This window comes from Takifugu flavidus, chromosome 22, assembly GCF_003711565.1.
Source record: "Takifugu flavidus isolate HTHZ2018 chromosome 22, ASM371156v2, whole genome shotgun sequence".
Lineage (NCBI taxonomy): Eukaryota > Metazoa > Chordata > Actinopteri > Tetraodontiformes > Tetraodontidae > Takifugu > Takifugu flavidus.
Window position 1 is genome coordinate 817,086 of NC_079541.1, and position 16,847 is coordinate 833,932.

A 16,847-nucleotide genomic window follows, 5' to 3' on the forward strand; every position below is an offset into this window, starting at 1 on the left:
CACACACACACACACACACACACAAATATTGTATGTCCGCCTAGCGGGTTGACCCGATCCACATTGACGTCACTTCTTCCTGCAGAGCAAAGAGGGTTTCCTTTTCCTACACACATACACACACACACACACACACACACGTACACACACATGCACACAAAATGATAGAAGGGTGCAAGATACATTTTTTACATTACGTTTGAGACAATGGTTCGAGCCGAGCACGTCGTATAAATAGATAAACACGCGCAACTTATCAATGTCTAAATAGTTATTGTAAATACAAAGCACATGGAGACCAACAGTAAGACGTAACTTTTTAAATTTACTTCTTGCAGATTGTGACAAATTGTATTTCTGCACCTCGATATCGGACCATAACTTCAAAATCGGCGATTATCCTAAAACTGAATCCAAATCACACTCCTTTCATCGTGCATTGCTACAAAATTGCACAAAAATAATAAATATTTGAACCTTTGAATCTTGGGTTGCGCGCCTTTTCTAATTATGTTTGATTTTCATCCTAATAAATGAGTTTCGACAGTTTTCCTTTCCTCTCGTGAAAATCCCGCAGAGTGAGCTGTCACACCTCGTTTGACCTCTTTGGCTGAGCTTCCTTCGCCCCGCCCACACCATTGAAACGTCAACAGCGCCAAACTTCAGGATCCCAACAGGAAAATGAGCGCAGACGTCGAGGATCCGCAGTGGAGGAAAGTCCATTCGGTTTCAGGAGTGACACCGCGGTCCAGACACGGTCACCGCGCTGTTGCTGTACGTGAGCTGATCATTGTGTTCGGCGGCGGGAACGAAGGGATAGAGGAACACCTCCATGTCTACAACACCGGTGAGCTAACGTTAGCTGGTAGCTAAAGAACTTTAGCCGCATAGGAGCTAATGTTTTTAGCATGTAAATCAGCGACTGCAAACAAAAGGGACTTTTACCCCGAGTGTTTGTTGTTAATTTTGTGGTCTGTGGCGAACATTGGTTTTGTTTTACCGCTATGCATTATTTATAAGTCCCATGTTGACTCCAAAAGTCCGTTTGCTAGCTAGCACCTGTACGGTCGAGTTTGCTTTGTCAAAAACATACGTTAACTTGCTATCTGAGATGCATATTCAAATTCAACGGTGCACATTTTGCAGTTTTGTGCATTCTGCACCAGTTTCAAAGTGAGGAACTATGTGAGACGAGCAGGACTGAGTCTTTAAATGTCTGAAGCAGAGTCTAACCACGATGTTTTGTCTATTTTTCTAGTTTCAAAGCAGTGGTTTCTGCCAGCGGTGAGAGGTGACATCCCGCCGGGCTGTGCTGCCCACGGCTTTGTGTGTGAAGGTACTCGTATTCTGGTTTTTGGTGGCATGGTTGAGTTTGGGAAGTACAGCAACAGCCTGTATGAACTTCAGGTAATGTTATCACACGTCTGGAGCTCCGACTCTGGTCCAGGTGCCTTTGTGGACTTTTTTGCTTTATCGCTCAGGCGAGTCGCTGGCTGTGGAAAAAGCTGAAGCCCAAAGCACCCAGGACTGGCGCGCCTCCCTGCCCTCGGATCGGACACAGCTTCACCCTTGTTGGTAACAAGTGTTACGTCTTTGGAGGCCTGGCCAATGACAGTGAAGACCCCAACGGCAATATCCCGAGGTCGGTCAAATATTTCATGTTTTTGGGGAGATTTCATACAAGACGTCCCCTCACGCCTCCCTGCGACGCCGGGCGACATCGTAGAATATCGTTTTGTTTGAAGAACAGTTGCTTTAACAAGTAACTTTCATCAGTTTTCCCAGTAAAAGGTTTAATTAGGACGTATAGATTAAGAATTGGAGCAAATAAAATGTAGCAAATGATTTAATCTCATTTTTCAGCACAACCATGAATGTAAATCACATGATTCTGTCTGCGGTTTACTGTCAAATAGTTTGGGTATAATCTGTACGCCGTTACGTTTGTAAAGCTTCAGAATTAAATAAGTGAGATTTTTCTTCATCCTCAGATACTTGGACGACTTTTACGAGTTAGAGCTGCAGGCGGCATCGGGGGTGAGAGGCTGGAGCATCCCAGAAACCAAGGGTGGCGGTCCCTCGGCCCGGGAGTCTCACACCACCGTCTCCTACACCGGCCTCGGCTCTCCAAAACTCTACGTCTTTGGTGGGATGCAAGGATGCCGGTTAAACGACCTGTGGCAGCTGGACCTTGGTAGGCCTGTTATCAGCCTGTTATCAGCCTGTTATCAGCCTGTTATCAGCCTGTTATCAGCCTGTTACCAGCCTGTTATCAGCATTAACGAGGAACATTTGAAAACCCTTTCATCTTTTCTCCAGACTCGATGGTTTGGTCGGCCGTCCCAGCCAGAGGCTCGCCTCCGACTCCCAGGAGTCTCCACTCGGCCACCGTCGTTGGAAACAAGTGAGGCACTTCGGCGCGGTCGGTCTCCGTGGGTCCGAGTTTTGATCACGACGCCGTCTTTGTCTGCAGGATGTACGTGTTCGGAGGCTGGATTCCCGCTCCAGAACCAGAGCGGATCGACGATTTAGGAACGAAATGGATCTGCACCAAATCCTTGAGTGTGCTGCATTTGGGTCAGTGCAGCAACCGGCTTCTCTTGTGCGATGCTCCCGGAGTATTTGGACTTTTCATCCTGAGCTCATGTGTTCCCGCCACAGACACCCTGATCTGGCAGAATCTGGGCCCAGAGCAGCACGACGACACCGAATCCCAGCTGCACAGCCAGGGGCCACAGAGCGAAGACCCATATGCCTCCAGTCCCCGAGCCAGAGCCGGCCACTGCGCTGTCCCTGTTGGCTCCAGAATTTACATCTGGAGCGGCCGCGACGGGTACCGCAAGAGCTGGAACCACCCAGGTGTGACCCAGGTGTGCTGCAAAGACCTGTGGTACCTGGAGACAGGTGGGGAGGAGCTTTTCACACCCTCAATTCATCGCTGAAGATCGAGGACGCGTGAGAATCGTTTCCTGATTGTCGCCTTCAGACCGACCAGCAACCCCAGAGTCGGTGCTGCTCATCAGATCTACCGTCAGCATGCTGCACGTCGCGTGGCGCCCCCTGGCGGCAGCGGACTGCTACCTGCTTCAGGCCCAACCGGCGTGTCCCCCCAGGGCCGCAACCACCGAGCCGTCAGACAAACCAGTCAGTTCAAGTGGAGCAGAGGGGAAGGATGAGCACCCTGCAGGTGGGGGGGGGGGGCACATTTCAGGGTAATGCCTGTCAGGTCCTGTTTAATGGAACCTTTTCTCTGATCTTTCAGATTTGCAGAGCAGCTGAAGCCTAAAGGCGCAAAAATATGCAAAAAACACGCAGAGGTAGATGTGAAACCTTAGAAAATCCCTAAATCCATGTTCAGTTATAAGAGCAAATAGAGCTGAGCGCTAACTGCCCCCGTGAGCCGGGGTTCTCTAACCTTACGGACACGCTGTCGCGGCAGGAAGGGGCAGTAAAATCCTCCAACGGCTCAGCGGAGAATCGAGCCCAGGGAGGGAAGAGCTGCGGGAGGGGGGCAGTGGAGGGCCGCGACGCGCACCTCAGCGGTAAGTGGATCCACAAACCGAAGCGGAGTGAAAAAAGCTTCCTGTTGCGCTGGGTCTGACTGAGCCGTCTGTGCAGGCGGCGGCCAGCTGGCGGGCGCCAGCGGCTCTGCGCAGCAGCAGCAGTCAGGCGGTAATGACCAGTGTCGATGCCTCACCGGGCCTGTTGCTGCACGCTTAACCCGGCTCTCGCTCTGCTTCTACAGACGCGCTGCCGCCTCCAGCTGGGAAGAGAGCGGACCTCCGCCCCGACACAGACCAGGTCTGGAGCTCATCTGCCGACTCTCATGACTAATTCGTCCCGACCGGGGCTGTAAACTTCCCTCCGTGTCCCTCAGACTCCCGGTGAGGTGGTTTGGTTTGACGTGGGCGTCTTCAAGGCGCTGTACTCGCAGGTCAGCCACTACTTCTTTCCCGCCACCGGCGACCAGACCGGCGCGGCCCCCAGCAGCCGGCCCTCACACACCAAAGAGGTGAGCTCGCGGCGCTGCCGCAGGCGCGTGGTCGCCCGCCTCTTCCGTCTCACTGTCTCGGCTTTGCTGCGCTGCAGAGGAGGCTGCCTGGGCCGCAGGACTACCGGGGCAGAGAGAAGCAGGAGCTGGCTCCAGGGCAGACCTACAGGTTCAGGGTCGCGGGCATCAACTGCTTTGGCCGAGGCAACTTTAGCCCCGTCAGCGAGTTCAAGACCTGCCAGCCTGGTTTCCCCGGAGCGCCCTCTGCTGTTAAAATCACAAAGGTGCGGATGTGAGCGGCGTTCCCGCCGGGATCTGATGATGGAATGATCGGTGCAGCAGAATCCAGTGATAACTTTCTTTTGACAGGTTAAAAGGTGTAGATGGTGCTAAATTGATAAGGTTAAATTGGATATCATAAATGGTCGCTAGGTTCGTTTAGAGTGGAGCAATCCTTCATCGTGTCTTCTTTCGTTCCCTGGACAGGCGAATGATTCGGTCCAAATCACATGGGAAGCTCCGTCCTCTCCCTCCGGCCGAATCCTGGAATATTCCATGTACATGGCTGTGAAGAAGAGTCGCTCCAGCAGCCAGGAGAGCCCGGGGCAGATGGCCTTTATTAGGATCTATCGCGGCACAAAGACTTCCTGCTCCGTCGGCCAGGCTCACCTGGACAACGCCCACATCGACTGCTCCGCCTCCAACCGACCCGCTGTCGTCTTCCGAATAGCCGCAAAGAACGAGCTGGGCTACGGCCCGGCCACCCAGATCCGCTGGGTTCAAGGTAGATGAATTTTCTCCGTTTCATCCTCTCGTTCCGGGTGTTTTTCCCAGCCTTCTCTTTTTCTTCTAAGATCCCACCAAATTGCGCGGATCCGCGTCCAAAGCCGACGTCGGCGCCGAGGCCGACCCGGACGCCGCCGACAGGTAACCGCGATACCTGTCAGCTGAATTTTACGCCGTTTTTTCCCCTGTGAATTAATCTCGTCTCACTTTCTTGCAGCTCCAGTTGAAAAGGAACCCGAGAACGATAATTCACCCACTCAGGAAGTTGGCCTCGTTCGCCATTCAGATGTTTATAGCCTTGATATTTTTTAATTTATTTTTTTATGTATTTAATCGTACGTGTGAAGGATCAAGCTTTTTATAGGGATTTCATTGGGGAGGTGTTTTCTTGACTAATATGCCCACTGTTAAAGCTTAACCTTTGATAATAACTGATCTCTGCTGCCATTCTCTCACGGATCGTGACGACACTTTTGGGCTCTGCTGCAGTTTTACTTCACATTAACTCTGTTTAAAAAATCTGTTTGCCGACTTTTGTTTGGGTTCACGTGTTTGGCGCCGCTCCCCATTTAATGAGCCTGAACTAAGGTATGTCCGTCAGGCTTTTATTAAAGGCATCGCTCATATGAGACTACTGTTCCTGGAATGTAACACTGGTCTTAATTTGTAATCCCACTGAAAATCTTAATTTGCAAAATTGTTGTGAAACAGTTGAAAATGCAGAATAGATTTATCTTTGACTCTTTTTAAACAATAACACAAACCAATAACGATTAACAAACCATAACTATTTGCAACCTGGAATGTAGCTTGAAACTGATGTCTGAGAGATGTATGATCTGAAATGCTTCATATTTTGTCCAAGTAATAAAATTTGATTGTTATGGACGTGAGTGGTCACCAGTGTAAGTTGTGCTGCGCCTCCAGCCAGCAGGGGGCGGAAGTGCTGTCGGTGGCGGCTACAGTACCGGAAGACTAGAAAGCGTAGAAGAAGAGTGTAATTCGGTGACAATACGAAGTTTAAACTGGCAACATTTATGTAATTATGCTGCGGTTTACCTTTATAAACGAGAGCGTAAAGACATTTATAGATGTGTAAAATAATAACCCCCACGTCGGTAATAAGCCGGTGTCCTTGCTGCTGTAAGCAGGAACCAACTGGAATTATGGAGCCTCATTAATTTGCACTTTTATTCCCGCCTGGATTTGAAATCACGGCGCCGTGATCAGGAAACATTTGGCGTTGAACACTTTCAGCGGATTCAAATCAAATAATTTCAGCTGTGAGGTGACAGGCTGCGTTTGGAGGCCCATCATGATGGTGAGCGGAGGAGTAATTCCACTGTTTACTGACTGTTTACACTTGCAACCTGCTCATGCAGATGTTGCTTCACCGCCCTTGTTGCACTTTGTTCTCACTATTTGAAATGTTATTAAATCACTCAGCCGCTCATCTAGTTTTTACTCAGTGTTCAACTTCTTTCAGTCCTAAAAATTCTCCCGTTTAATCCAGCTGCTTCTGATCCAGGAGCACCGGTTGGTAAATGTGGTGCCGAGGAGCATGAAAGAGGATCTTTGGCAGCTGTTCAGAGATCTTGAGCTTGATTGAGCTCCTTGCTTGTGGTTGCAACAAGTGGCTGGGGCCCTCTGGGAGCCTCCATAGTAACTGACAACAGAGCAACGGGGCAGTCTGTTCTTTGACTGAGCTTTCATGCACTGCTGTTTGATTTCGGTGCAGGTTTCCAGTTTGGTTTCCTCGGATTTTCCTTCCCTGCAGATTTGACATGTCTTCGACCGCTCCGAACCAGTCCGCCCAGAACATGCAGCCTGGCCTGGGGCGGACTGCAGCCATGCTGGGCTTGTCTGCTCAGTTGGGGGGCAGAGAAGGAGAGCTTCAGAAGATGCTCATCGATGAGAGGATTAAGTCTGAAAACTTTAGGACTCAGTACCAGAGCTTAAAGGAGGAAACGACCAGGTAGAGCAAAACTGACCGGTATCTATCAGGATTTCTGTGGGTGGAATTTTTAATGTGGATCTTCAGAAGGTGACTCTTTGCTGTTTGGTATCAGGCTGCAGGATGAGTTCCTCCAGGCTCAGAATGAAATCAGACACCTCCTCAGTGACAAACAGACCCTGCAGCACCAGATGAAGCTGCAGGCAGCGGACTTCCAAAAAAGCCTCCTGGCCAAATCAAAGCGGCTGGAAGAGCTCCAGCAGCAGGTGAGTGAAGCTGGGAGACGTCTCCAAGGGGGCAGAATGAACCTTCTGGATCTGACGACTCCTGTGAACAAAGTTCTGCTGACACCTGTTGTGGTGCTGCTCTGTAACCTAGACGATGAGCCCCCTGCAGCAGGAGATGCTCAAAGCTCAGATGCAGCAGGAGATGGACGCTCCAGTCAGGGAGATGCGTCTTCAACTGGAAGAGGTCAGCGCCTCTCCCTCGGCATCACATTCACAATGAAGCGTGGCCCGTTGTCATGGCAACCGCGGCAGGCCAACAGCACGGGAAGAACCTCATCACCTAAAACGCACCCTTGTGTCCGTCTCTTCAGGAGATAGAGAAGTACAAAGCAGAGTACTATAAACTGCGCTACGAGTGCCTCCGCCTGCAGTCCCAGGCCGACCAGCAGAGGAGGAGGAGGAACAGCTCGTGCACTGGAGTCCCAGAGGCTTCGCTATCAGGCTGAGGTATCCTTGTTGGAGCAGGAAGCATTTAGTTGTCTTCTCCAGCACTTAATGAGCCTCTTCTGTTGTGTTCTGCAGATGTCCTGTCTGCAGACAGATAAGGAGGCTCTGGCGGCTCGCCTCCAGAGTTCAGATCAAAGGTCTAATGACAAAAAACTGGAGGCTCTGATGAAGGAAAGAGTCCAGCTGAAGGTGCGAATCCAGGGCCTGGAGGCCGAGGTGGCCGAGCTTCTCGCTCAGAAAGAGTCTTTGAGCCAACAAGCAGAGAAGACTCAATCCATCCAGAACAGGCGGCTCACAGAGTCTCAGGCGACACTGAAATCTCTGGAGGTGAAGCTGTCGCTAATACTGCTTGGATTCTTTGACTGAGAGATTTGTTTTAGCATTCTTGATCTGATCAGGCGTTTATGTGCAGGCAGAGCGCGAGTCGGTGCGTCTGCAGCTGGAAAAGATGCAGAAAGAGCTCCAGCTGAGCAATGAGGAGAGCTGCCAACTCACCAAACGGCTGCACGGAGCAGAGAGACAGGTCACCTCGCTCACCTGCCAGGTACCCTCATGCTGTCTCGCCAGGATTTTGCCTTCCTGCCATTTACTTCACATTATGGTGGTTGATTTTTTTTGGCTTTCAGGTCGAAAGCCTCAAGTTTTCCCACAAACAGGAGGTGAACAACATTAAACTGGAATTTACGCTCTCTCAAGGGGAGTTAGAGAAGGAAAGAAACAAACTTCAGGCTCTGATTGAAGGTAAGAATAAACTGTCACACAAAGTTTTTAGGTATATTTAGAGTTTATAGAACCACCAATGTTTCCCACCTATCACACGTGTGTGTGTGTGTGTGTGTCAGGGTTCCAGACAGAAGTGGAGCTGCTGAGAGCAGAAATAACCCAACTCAAGGCAGCCCTGGTGGAGAAGGAGAGGGAGATGTGCAGGAAGGTGCAGTCGGTCCGCGACGAGGAGTTCCGTAGAACTGTGGAGTTACAGGAAGAGAAGTCAGTCTTGTTCCCAGGGAGCTGCGCTCCACTGTTCCAGCCTCCCTGTTGGGCTCTGTGAAAAGCCTTTCTCCGTCGTCAGGTTGGAGCTGGAGCACCATCTTTCTGCGATGCAGCAGCAGGCGTCGCTGAAGGAGGCTGCAGCGAGGGAACAAATGGCCGACTGGGAGGAGCGGCTCTCCAGCGCCAAACTCAGAGAAGAGTCGGCCTCCGGAGAGCTGCAGCGCCTCCGGCAAGTGTTCAGGGTGCTGCTGGGCTGACACCTGGAGAAGGAACAGACGGCAATGTTTGAGTGGAATGTCATGTTCAATGAGCCTTTTGGGTCTTCCAGAACCGAACTGCAGCAGCAGCGTTCACAGATTCTGGAACATCAAAGCCATAAAGTCCAGATGGGTGAGCTGCAGCAGGTAAAAGCACACCAACCACCTCAGAGGCTCCAACACGAGCTTGGACGCCTGTAATCACGGCGCTTCACCTCACAGCGCAACAACAAGCTGGAGGAAGAGCTGAGAAACGTGTCCAACAGCCAAGAACAGCTGAGAGAGACCAACAAGCAGCTACAGGGAAGCTTGGAGAGAGTCAGGGAGGAGCTGAGGACCACACAGGTCCAGGCTGAGAGGAGCCAGCAGGAGGCTGAGAGGAGCCAGCAGGAGGCTGAGAGGTACCCTGGCTGCTCTGGTCACACACACCAGCGCAGCCACACTCACACACACCAGCGTAGCCACACACACACCAGCGCAGCCACACTCACACACACCAGCGCAGCCACACTCACACACACCAGCGCAGCCACACTCACACACACCAGCGCAGCCACACTCACACACACCAGCGCAGCCACACTCACACACACCAGCGTAGCCACAGTCTCACACACCAGCGCAGCCACACTCACACACACCAGCGCAACCACACTCACACACACCAGCGCAGCCACACTCACACACACCAGCGCAGCACAGTCACACACACACCAGCGACAGTCTCACACACTCACACACACCAGCGCAGCCACACACACACACCACACACACACCAGCGCAGCCACACTCACACACACCAGCGCAGCCAGTCTCACACACCAGCGCAGCCACACTCTCACCACACACCAGCGTAGCCACACACACACACACACCAGCGTAGCCACACTCACACACTGCTTGCCCCCCCCCCTCAGGCTGCTGCAGCACAGCCAGAACCAGAGTCTGGAGGAGAAGAGGAAGCTGCAGCAGAAATATGCTGAGGCCAAAGAGAAGATGCAGCGAGCAGCAGCCGCTCAGAAGAAGGTCGAGTTTCTTCATAAATCAGAATTGAAATGAACCAGCGAGAGAAGCCGCACGGCGATTTAAGCCCATTAAAAACAGCCTCCAGACCCGTCTGGAGAAACCGGGTCATCTTTTGATGTGTTGTCCCAGAGAATGTCCCCCCCTCTAAAGCTCTAGAGCTGCTGACCCGCTACAACCTTCAAAGACATTTGCTTGTGTGACCTGCAGAGGAAGACGATGACGGAGACCAAGGAGAGGAAACTTCAGAATAAAGTCCAGCTGCTGGAGGCCAAGCTGGAAACGCTGGAGCTGGAAGTTTCTGCAGCCAAGAAGTAAAACTTTGTCTCTTCGCCACAATCGCGTCTGAATATTTTTATTTTTTGAATATATCGCGTCTTTTGTTTTGGACGTTTAATGGGGTCATTCCTGGTTTCACATGTTGCTCTGCATCTCTTCACCCAGCTGAACAACAATCTTCTCCCTGTTCAGAACTTTGTCCTTCTGTGAACAAGCTCATAAGAGGAAGCTGAAGGATCTGCTGCGAAGACATGGGGAATTTCAACGTGTCCTGTTTGAGGGGGGCTACAGCGAAGCCCCCGGGGTCGTGACCTCCACCTCAGCCTTTGTCTCCAGAGCCGAGGAGCTTCTAGCCAACATGCCAGTGAGCACGTCTGCATAGTTCTGCACCGATGATTGACTAGACCTGCCCCAGCCTCTGATGGGACTCAGAACATCTGGTTCAATTAATAGATAGAAAACTTTATTGTTTCTACTCCACGCGTTTGTTGTGCAGGCGGAGCAGCATCAGGACACGTCTGAGCTCTGGAGGAGGATGGAGGACCTGGAGCACGAGCAGCAGCAGCTGAAGGAACTGAACGCCTCAGCAGGACCTCTGACCGCCCCTCAGCAGGACCTCTGACCGCCCCTCAGCAGGACCTCTGACCGCCCCTCAGCCCTCTGACCGCCCCTCAGCAGACCTCTGACCGCCCCTCAGCAGGACCTCTGACCGCCCCTCAGCAGGACCTCGGACCGCCCCTCTGACCGCCCCTCAGCAGGACCTCTGACCGCCCCTCAGCAGGACCTCTGACCGCCCCTCAGCCCTCTGACCGCCCCTCAGCAGGACCTCTGACCGCCCCTCAGCCCTCTGACCGCCCCTCAGCAGGACCTGCGACCGCCCCTCAGCAGGACCTCTGACCGCCCCTCAGCAGGACCTGCGACCGGCTGATGGTGGAACCACCCCAAAACGGGCCCAGGATCCTTCAGTGATGACCTCCCTTCCGATTGCTACCAGACTCATAAAACAGATGCTTTCTGATGGAAGAACTGTTTAATCTGGTGGAGGAACGCAGCTCTGAACACTTTGCTTTCAGTCACGTCCAGTTTGATGTTTAAATTACAGCCTTATTTATGTTGTTGTGGAACATTTCAGGTGAAAGTGTTATTATATGTTTGTCTGAAAGTTTGCTCAGTTTCAGATGTACAAGTTTGTTTTGTCAGTACATGGATGCCTTCCTCCAAAAAGTCAAACTAAAAGGCCTCAGTGGAAGATGCAAATGGAATGAGATTTTACTTCTATAACTCAACATAATCAAAATTCTCCTTTTGTAATCATGCTAAGCTAACTAGCATGCTAGCTTTAATGCAATGCGTTACTTTACTACACTACTTTAATGCAATGCGTTACTACTTTGCAGTTGGGTTCAACTAAATGATGGCAGCAACGCTCCACGGTTTATATGGGATTAAAGTTTCATGGCACAAAGAATAATCCAGGCAAAATTAGCATCTGAATTTCATTTTGAGCCAAATCCTTGAGAGCAGAAATATTCAACACAACAGCAACGAGCGCACCAGCTCCACAAAGTTCACCTCAGGTTCCTCCACCTGGTTAATGGTGTCCTGTCCTTCATCAGGGGGGAGCAGGTCCAGAACAGAGGCAAGCTTTTGTCCTTACAGTCCACAACATCAAAGGGAAAAAGATCAATGTTTTAATGCACCATTTCCAATAATTCTAAGATTCCAACAAAGCCATTTTAACCAGTACGGGATTCTGCTTCTCAGCCCAGCTCCCAACACACTGAGCTACCAGCAGCACCAGTATTATACGATTAGTGGTGATACTGGAGCCACTCCTGAGCTGAGAGCAACTCTGTCAAGTTAAAATAAGCTCCTGGATTGAATGATGGCTTCAGGTCCTCCCAAGAAGCCCAGAAATGTGGCTTCAAGGGGGGGAGCAGGCCCAGAAGGCAAGATCTGGGACACAAAGCACCCTCAGCTTTGGCCTTTGAAGTCCACAACATCAAAGTGAAAAGACATCAAGACAGCATAAAGTAACCTCCAGGTCTTTGTTACTCAACACCAGTGACTCTTTATTCGATTGATAAATGTCAAACAGTCAGGAAGCTAATAACTGAGTGGTGGAATTGCAGTTAACTGTTGGAGGGTTCAGGTTTGGTTTGGTTTATGTTGATTTTGATCTTAGCTTTGACCTTCATGATGTCATCTCAACCTCCACAAATCCTGCACCATGGCACGAGGACCGAGTGGACGAGTTTAACTGGTCACTTCAGGCTGAGAGAACAGGAGCTGCAGAAGGTGCTAAATGAGGAGAGACACAACTACAGAACCTTGAAGGAGCTAACTACCAGGTAGCACCAACGACCATCGACACTGGAATTATCATCGTTGCACATTAAGAGAATATATTGAAATTCAGTTTTTTCCCACCATGTTAGTACAAAAATCTGGGCAAATATTTCCTCTGGTAACTCAGAGCCTATATTTGGCTTTAGAAAATAAAATAACTTCCACTTTTATTAATTTTCATCCTTATAGTCCTAATTTCCCATCTGGGCTTTGATAAGAAACTGAAGAACCCAGAGAAAACATGCAAATGTGGCCATTCGTCAGTTTTAGGGGATCATTTGTGAGGGACGTTTATGTGAGTCTGTTCATCAATTGTTCAGGCTGCAGGATGAGTTCCTCCAGGCTCAGAATGAAATCAGACACCTCCTCAGTGACAAACAGACCCTGCAGCACCAGATGAAGCTGCAGGCAGCGGACTTCCAAAAAAGCCTCCTGGCCAAATCAAAGCGGCTGGAAGAGCTCCAGCAGCAGGTGAGTGAAGCTGGGAGACGTCTCCAAGGGGGCAGAATGAACCTTCTGGATCTGACGACTCCTGTGAACAAAGTTCTGCTGACACCTGTTGTGGTGCTGCTCTGTAACCTAGACGATGAGCCCCCTGCAGCAGGAGATGCTCAAAGCTCAGATGCAGCAGGAGATGGACGCTCCAGTCAGGGAGATGCGTCTTCAACTGGAAGAGGTCGGCGCCTCTCCCTCGGCATCACATTCACAATGAAGCGTGGCCCGTTGTCATGGCAACCGCGGCAGGCCAACAGCACGGGAAGAACCTCATCACTTAAAACGCACCCTTGTGTCCGTCTCTTCAGGAGATAGAGAAGTACAAAGCAGAGTACTATAAACTGCGCTACGAGTGCCTCCGCCTGCAGTCCCAGGCAGACCAGCAGAGGGAGGAACATGCTCGTGCACTGGAGTCCCAGAGGCTTCGCTATCAGGCTGAGGTATCCTTGTTGGAGCAGGAAGCATTTAGTTGTCTTCTCCAGCACTTAATGAGCCTCTTCTGTTGTGTTCTGCAGATGTCCTGTCTGCAGACAGATAAGGAGGCGCTGGCGGCTCGCCTCCAGAGTTCAGATCAAAGGTCTAATGACAAAAAACTGGAGGCTCTGATGAAGGAAAGAGTCCAGCTGAAGGTGCGAATCCAGGGCCTGGAGGCCGAGGTGGCCGAGCTTCTCGCTCAGAGAGAGACGAAGAGACAGCAAGCAGACAACGTTGCAAAAGTTCTGAACAAACAGCTCACAGATTCTCAGGAGCTGGCGAGATCTCTGGGGGTGAGGCTGCAGCGGCGTCATCTGGGCTCGGCCTGGTTGTTCCCGCAACTCAACCGCTTGTGTTTTCCGCCAGACAAAGCTGGAGTCAGCGCGCCAACAGCTGGAAACGAAGCAGAAAGAGCTGCAGCTGAGCTGCGAGGAGAACAGCAGGCTCTGCAAACAGCTACACGGAGCTGGGAGGCAGATCACGACAATCACCTGCCAGGTAGGCTGAGCACCTGCCACTTCCTGCCACTTCCTGTTGGGGCTGGCAGGCAGAAGAAGCAAACTTTGCTTTTTTCTCTTTCCAGATGGAAACCTTGAAGTCTTCCCACAAACAGGATGTGAACAGCCTCCAGCTGGAGTTTATGCTCTCTCAACAGGAGTTGGAGAAGGAGAAAGAGGCCTACAAGGGTCAAACTGAAGGTAACGAGCACGTTCATGTCTGGAGTCTTTCCAATGGGATCAAAACCAATGATCATTTCCTCCGTATGTGTGCGTCAGTGTTGCGGACAGAAGTGGAGCTGCTGAGAGCTGAAATAACCCAACTCCGGGAAGTCCTGATGGAGAAGGAGGAGGAGATGTGCAGGAAGGTGCACTGGGTCCACGAAGAGGGGCTGCATAAAGCTGCACAGGTGCAGAAGGAACGGTGAGTCTTGGTTTGAGCGAGCGTCACCAGCCAAACGCTCTTTACGCACCACCGTCGCCGTTGTCAGGTTAGAGTTGGAGAAGCACATGACCCAAACGGACGCTGCAGTGAAGGACCAACTAGGGAAGTGGCTGGAATGTCTTAACCAGGCTAAACACAGGGAGGAGTCGATGTCCAAAGAGCTGAAGGACCTCAGGTGCAGTTAGTCTTTCCCTAAGAACCTGGCTGTGGCTTAATTGTATTCCTAGAATTTCCCAAATGACAATAACCTGGAAATCTTTTGGGTCTTCCAGAACCGAACTGCAGCAGCAGCGTTCACAGATTCTGGAACATCAAAGCCATAAAGTCCAGATGGGTGAGCTGCAGCAGGTAAAAGCACACCAACCACCTCAGAGGCTCCAACACGAGCTTGGACGCCTGTAATCACGGCGCTTCACCTCACAGCGCAACAACAAGCTGGAGGAAGAGCTGAGAAGCGTGTCCAACAGCCAAGAACAGCTGAGAGAGACCAACAAGCAGCTACAGGGAAGCTTGGAGAGAGTCAGGGAGGAGCTGAGGACCACACAGGTCCAGGCTGAGAGGAGCCAGCAGGAGGCTGAGAGGAGCCAGCAGGAGGCTGAGAGGAGCCAGCAGGAGGCTGAGAGGTACCCTGGCTGCTCTGGTCACACACACCAGCGCAGCCACACACACACACACACCACACCAGCGCAGCCACACTCACACACACACACACCAGCGTAGCCACACACACACACCAGCGCAGCCACAGTCACACACACCAGCGCAGCCAGTCTCACACACCAGCGCAGCCACAGTCACACACACCAGCGTAGCCACACTCACACACACCACCAGCGCAGCCACACTCCACACACACCCAGCGTAGCCACAACTCACAACACACAGCGCAGCCACACTCACACACAACCAGCGCAGCCACAGTCACACACACCAGCGCAGCCACACTCACACACACCAGCGTAGCCACTCACACACACCACCAGCGCAGCACACTCACACACACCAGCGGCAGCCACACTCACACACACCAGCGTAGCCACACTCACACACACCAGCGCAGCCACACACACTCACACACAACAGCGCAGCCACACTCACCACACCAACAGCGCCCAGCACCACACTCACACACACACCAGCGCAGCCACACTCACACACACCAGCGTAGCCACACACTCACACACACCAGCGTAGCCACACTCACACACACACCAGCGCAGCCACAGTCACACACCAGCGTAGCCACACCACACACCCAGCGTAGCCACAGTCACACACCAGCGTAGCACACACCACACACTGCTTGCCCCCCCCCTCAGGCTGCTGCAGCACAGCCAGAACCAGAGTCTGGAGGAGAAGAGGAAGCTGCAGCAGAAATATGCTGAGGCCAAAGAGAAGATGCAGCGAGCAGCAGCCGCTCAGAAGAAGTTCGAGTTAATGAGGGTAACGCGTTCATCTGCCTCCAGTCCTTCATCCCTGTGTGTCCTGTGTCCTCCAGAGGAAGACGATGACAGAACACAAGGAGAAGAAGCTCCGGAACAAAATCGAGCTGCTGGAGGCCAAAACCGAGGAGCTGCAACTCGAGGTTTCTTTCGTCAAAAAGTAATCCCTCGTTAAGGTTAAAGTCAGTGGCGGCGTCGAGCGACGGCTTGTGTCTGAACAACCTTCCGTCTCCTCTCCTCCCTTCAGGAATTTGTCCGACTGTGAGAAAATGTACGAGATGAAAACGAAGACTCTGCTGCGAGCCAGGAAAGACTTTGAAAGTGTTCTGTTTGGGGACCCCCGCAGCAGCGATGTCAGGATCCTGGCCTCCTACACCGCTCCGTTCGCCTCCGCCGCTGAGCTGAGGAGTAAAGATTCTGATGCTTTATCCAACATCCGTCTGACTTTACATGAGCTAAATTAATTCAGATTCTGTGTCTGCAGCCATAAAGTGAAGGCTGAGCCGCATCAGGAGAGGGCGGAAGTCTGAAGGAGGCTGGATGATCGGGAGACCTCCAGCAGCAGCTGAGGGACCCCTGTGGTCTGAACAGCCCTGAACAGCCCCCACCTCACCAAGACCACCTCCACCTTCCTTACTAACAAAGCTCAACTGTACATCACAGTTATCGTCATTTATGACTTCATTTTATCAAGTTTGTCCTTCAGTGCACGTGTAACCGGGATTCTTCAATCACGACTCACTGGAAGTGGAGAAAAGAACATTTTAAAAACCCAATTCTTCTGGTCTCGCTACTCGAACAGGCCGCGGAACCCTGGAGGGACCGCCAGGGGGCGCTTTGGGGCTTTTGAGAAAAATTCGATTAAAAAAGGAAAAATCATTTGTCAGCATTATATTAAAATAAAATTCTTAACAATATAATGTCCGAGCTGTCATGTTCCTTCTCATTACCTGCCTGTGAAAACACTTCTGACATTATAATCTGCATTGACCTGGTGGTTCGTTCCCACCATCAAGCTTTATTGTTTGGGGGGGGAGGAAGAACCAAGGAGCCTCCAAACAGCCCTGGAAGACAGAGAGAAACCACTCAGAACATCTGGGCATGGAACCAAGCCGTGATCAGCCTTTGACC

The 16,847-nt window shown here is 51.5% G+C and overlaps 3 protein-coding genes across 3 annotated transcripts; all 3 read left to right on the forward strand.

Moving 5' to 3' along the window:
- Positions 1-14: 14 nt before the first annotated feature.
- On the forward strand, positions 15-5,665 carry hcfc2 (host cell factor C2). The gene is made up of 17 exons (XM_057023099.1): positions 15-847; positions 1,259-1,407; positions 1,482-1,642; positions 1,992-2,194; positions 2,320-2,404; positions 2,474-2,577; positions 2,662-2,904; positions 2,987-3,212; positions 3,263-3,317; positions 3,368-3,542; positions 3,619-3,672; positions 3,746-3,801; positions 3,878-4,012; positions 4,090-4,275; positions 4,478-4,775; positions 4,846-4,918; positions 4,995-5,665. Exons 1-17 carry the CDS (start codon positions 682-684, stop codon positions 5,002-5,004), a joined length of 2,379 nt encoding a protein of 792 aa, XP_056879079.1. The 5' UTR covers positions 15-681; the 3' UTR covers positions 5,005-5,665.
- Positions 5,666-5,781: 116 nt separating this feature from the next.
- Positions 5,782-16,636, forward strand: LOC130519308 (centrosomal protein of 83 kDa-like). The gene is given in 17 exon segments (XM_057022642.1): positions 5,782-6,098; positions 6,516-6,752; positions 6,847-6,997; positions 7,110-7,202; positions 7,330-7,419; positions 7,421-7,465; positions 7,541-7,792; positions 7,878-8,009; positions 8,092-8,206; positions 8,308-8,452; positions 8,535-8,684; positions 8,784-8,859; positions 8,935-9,113; positions 9,630-9,738; positions 15,773-15,876; positions 15,964-16,124; positions 16,201-16,636. Coding segments are annotated over 16 exon segments (2,004 nt in total). The 5' UTR covers positions 5,782-6,098; positions 6,516-6,561; the 3' UTR covers positions 16,212-16,636.
- LOC130519328 (centrosomal protein of 83 kDa-like) lies at positions 10,752-14,314 on the forward strand. The gene is made up of 8 exons (XM_057022686.1): positions 10,752-12,365; positions 12,684-12,834; positions 12,947-13,039; positions 13,167-13,298; positions 13,374-13,625; positions 13,699-13,830; positions 13,916-14,030; positions 14,109-14,314. The coding sequence occupies exons 1-8, from the start codon at positions 12,181-12,183 to the stop codon at positions 14,255-14,257; spliced, it is 1,209 nt and encodes a 402-aa protein (XP_056878666.1). The 5' UTR covers positions 10,752-12,180; the 3' UTR covers positions 14,258-14,314.
- Positions 16,637-16,847: the final 211 nt, after the last annotated feature.

Excerpts from the sequence above, each read along its gene's own strand:
- hcfc2 (XM_057023099.1), top strand. The coding sequence starts at position 682 with ATGAGCGCAGACGTCGAGGATCCGCAGTGGAGGAAAGTCCATTCGGTT. Across the intron at positions 3,802-3,877 it reads TCCGCCCCGACACAGACCAG|ACTCCCGGTGAGGTGGTTTG; the intron begins GTCTGGAGCTCA and ends CGTGTCCCTCAG. Across the intron at positions 4,776-4,845 it reads CCAGATCCGCTGGGTTCAAG|ATCCCACCAAATTGCGCGGA; the intron begins GTAGATGAATTT and ends TTTTCTTCTAAG.
- LOC130519328 (XM_057022686.1), top strand. The coding sequence starts at position 12,181 with ATGTTGATTTTGATCTTAGCTTTGACCTTCATGATGTCATCTCAACCT. Across the intron at positions 13,040-13,166 it reads TGCGTCTTCAACTGGAAGAG|GAGATAGAGAAGTACAAAGC; the intron begins GTCGGCGCCTCT and ends CCGTCTCTTCAG. Across the intron at positions 13,831-13,915 it reads TCACGACAATCACCTGCCAG|ATGGAAACCTTGAAGTCTTC; the intron begins GTAGGCTGAGCA and ends TTCTCTTTCCAG.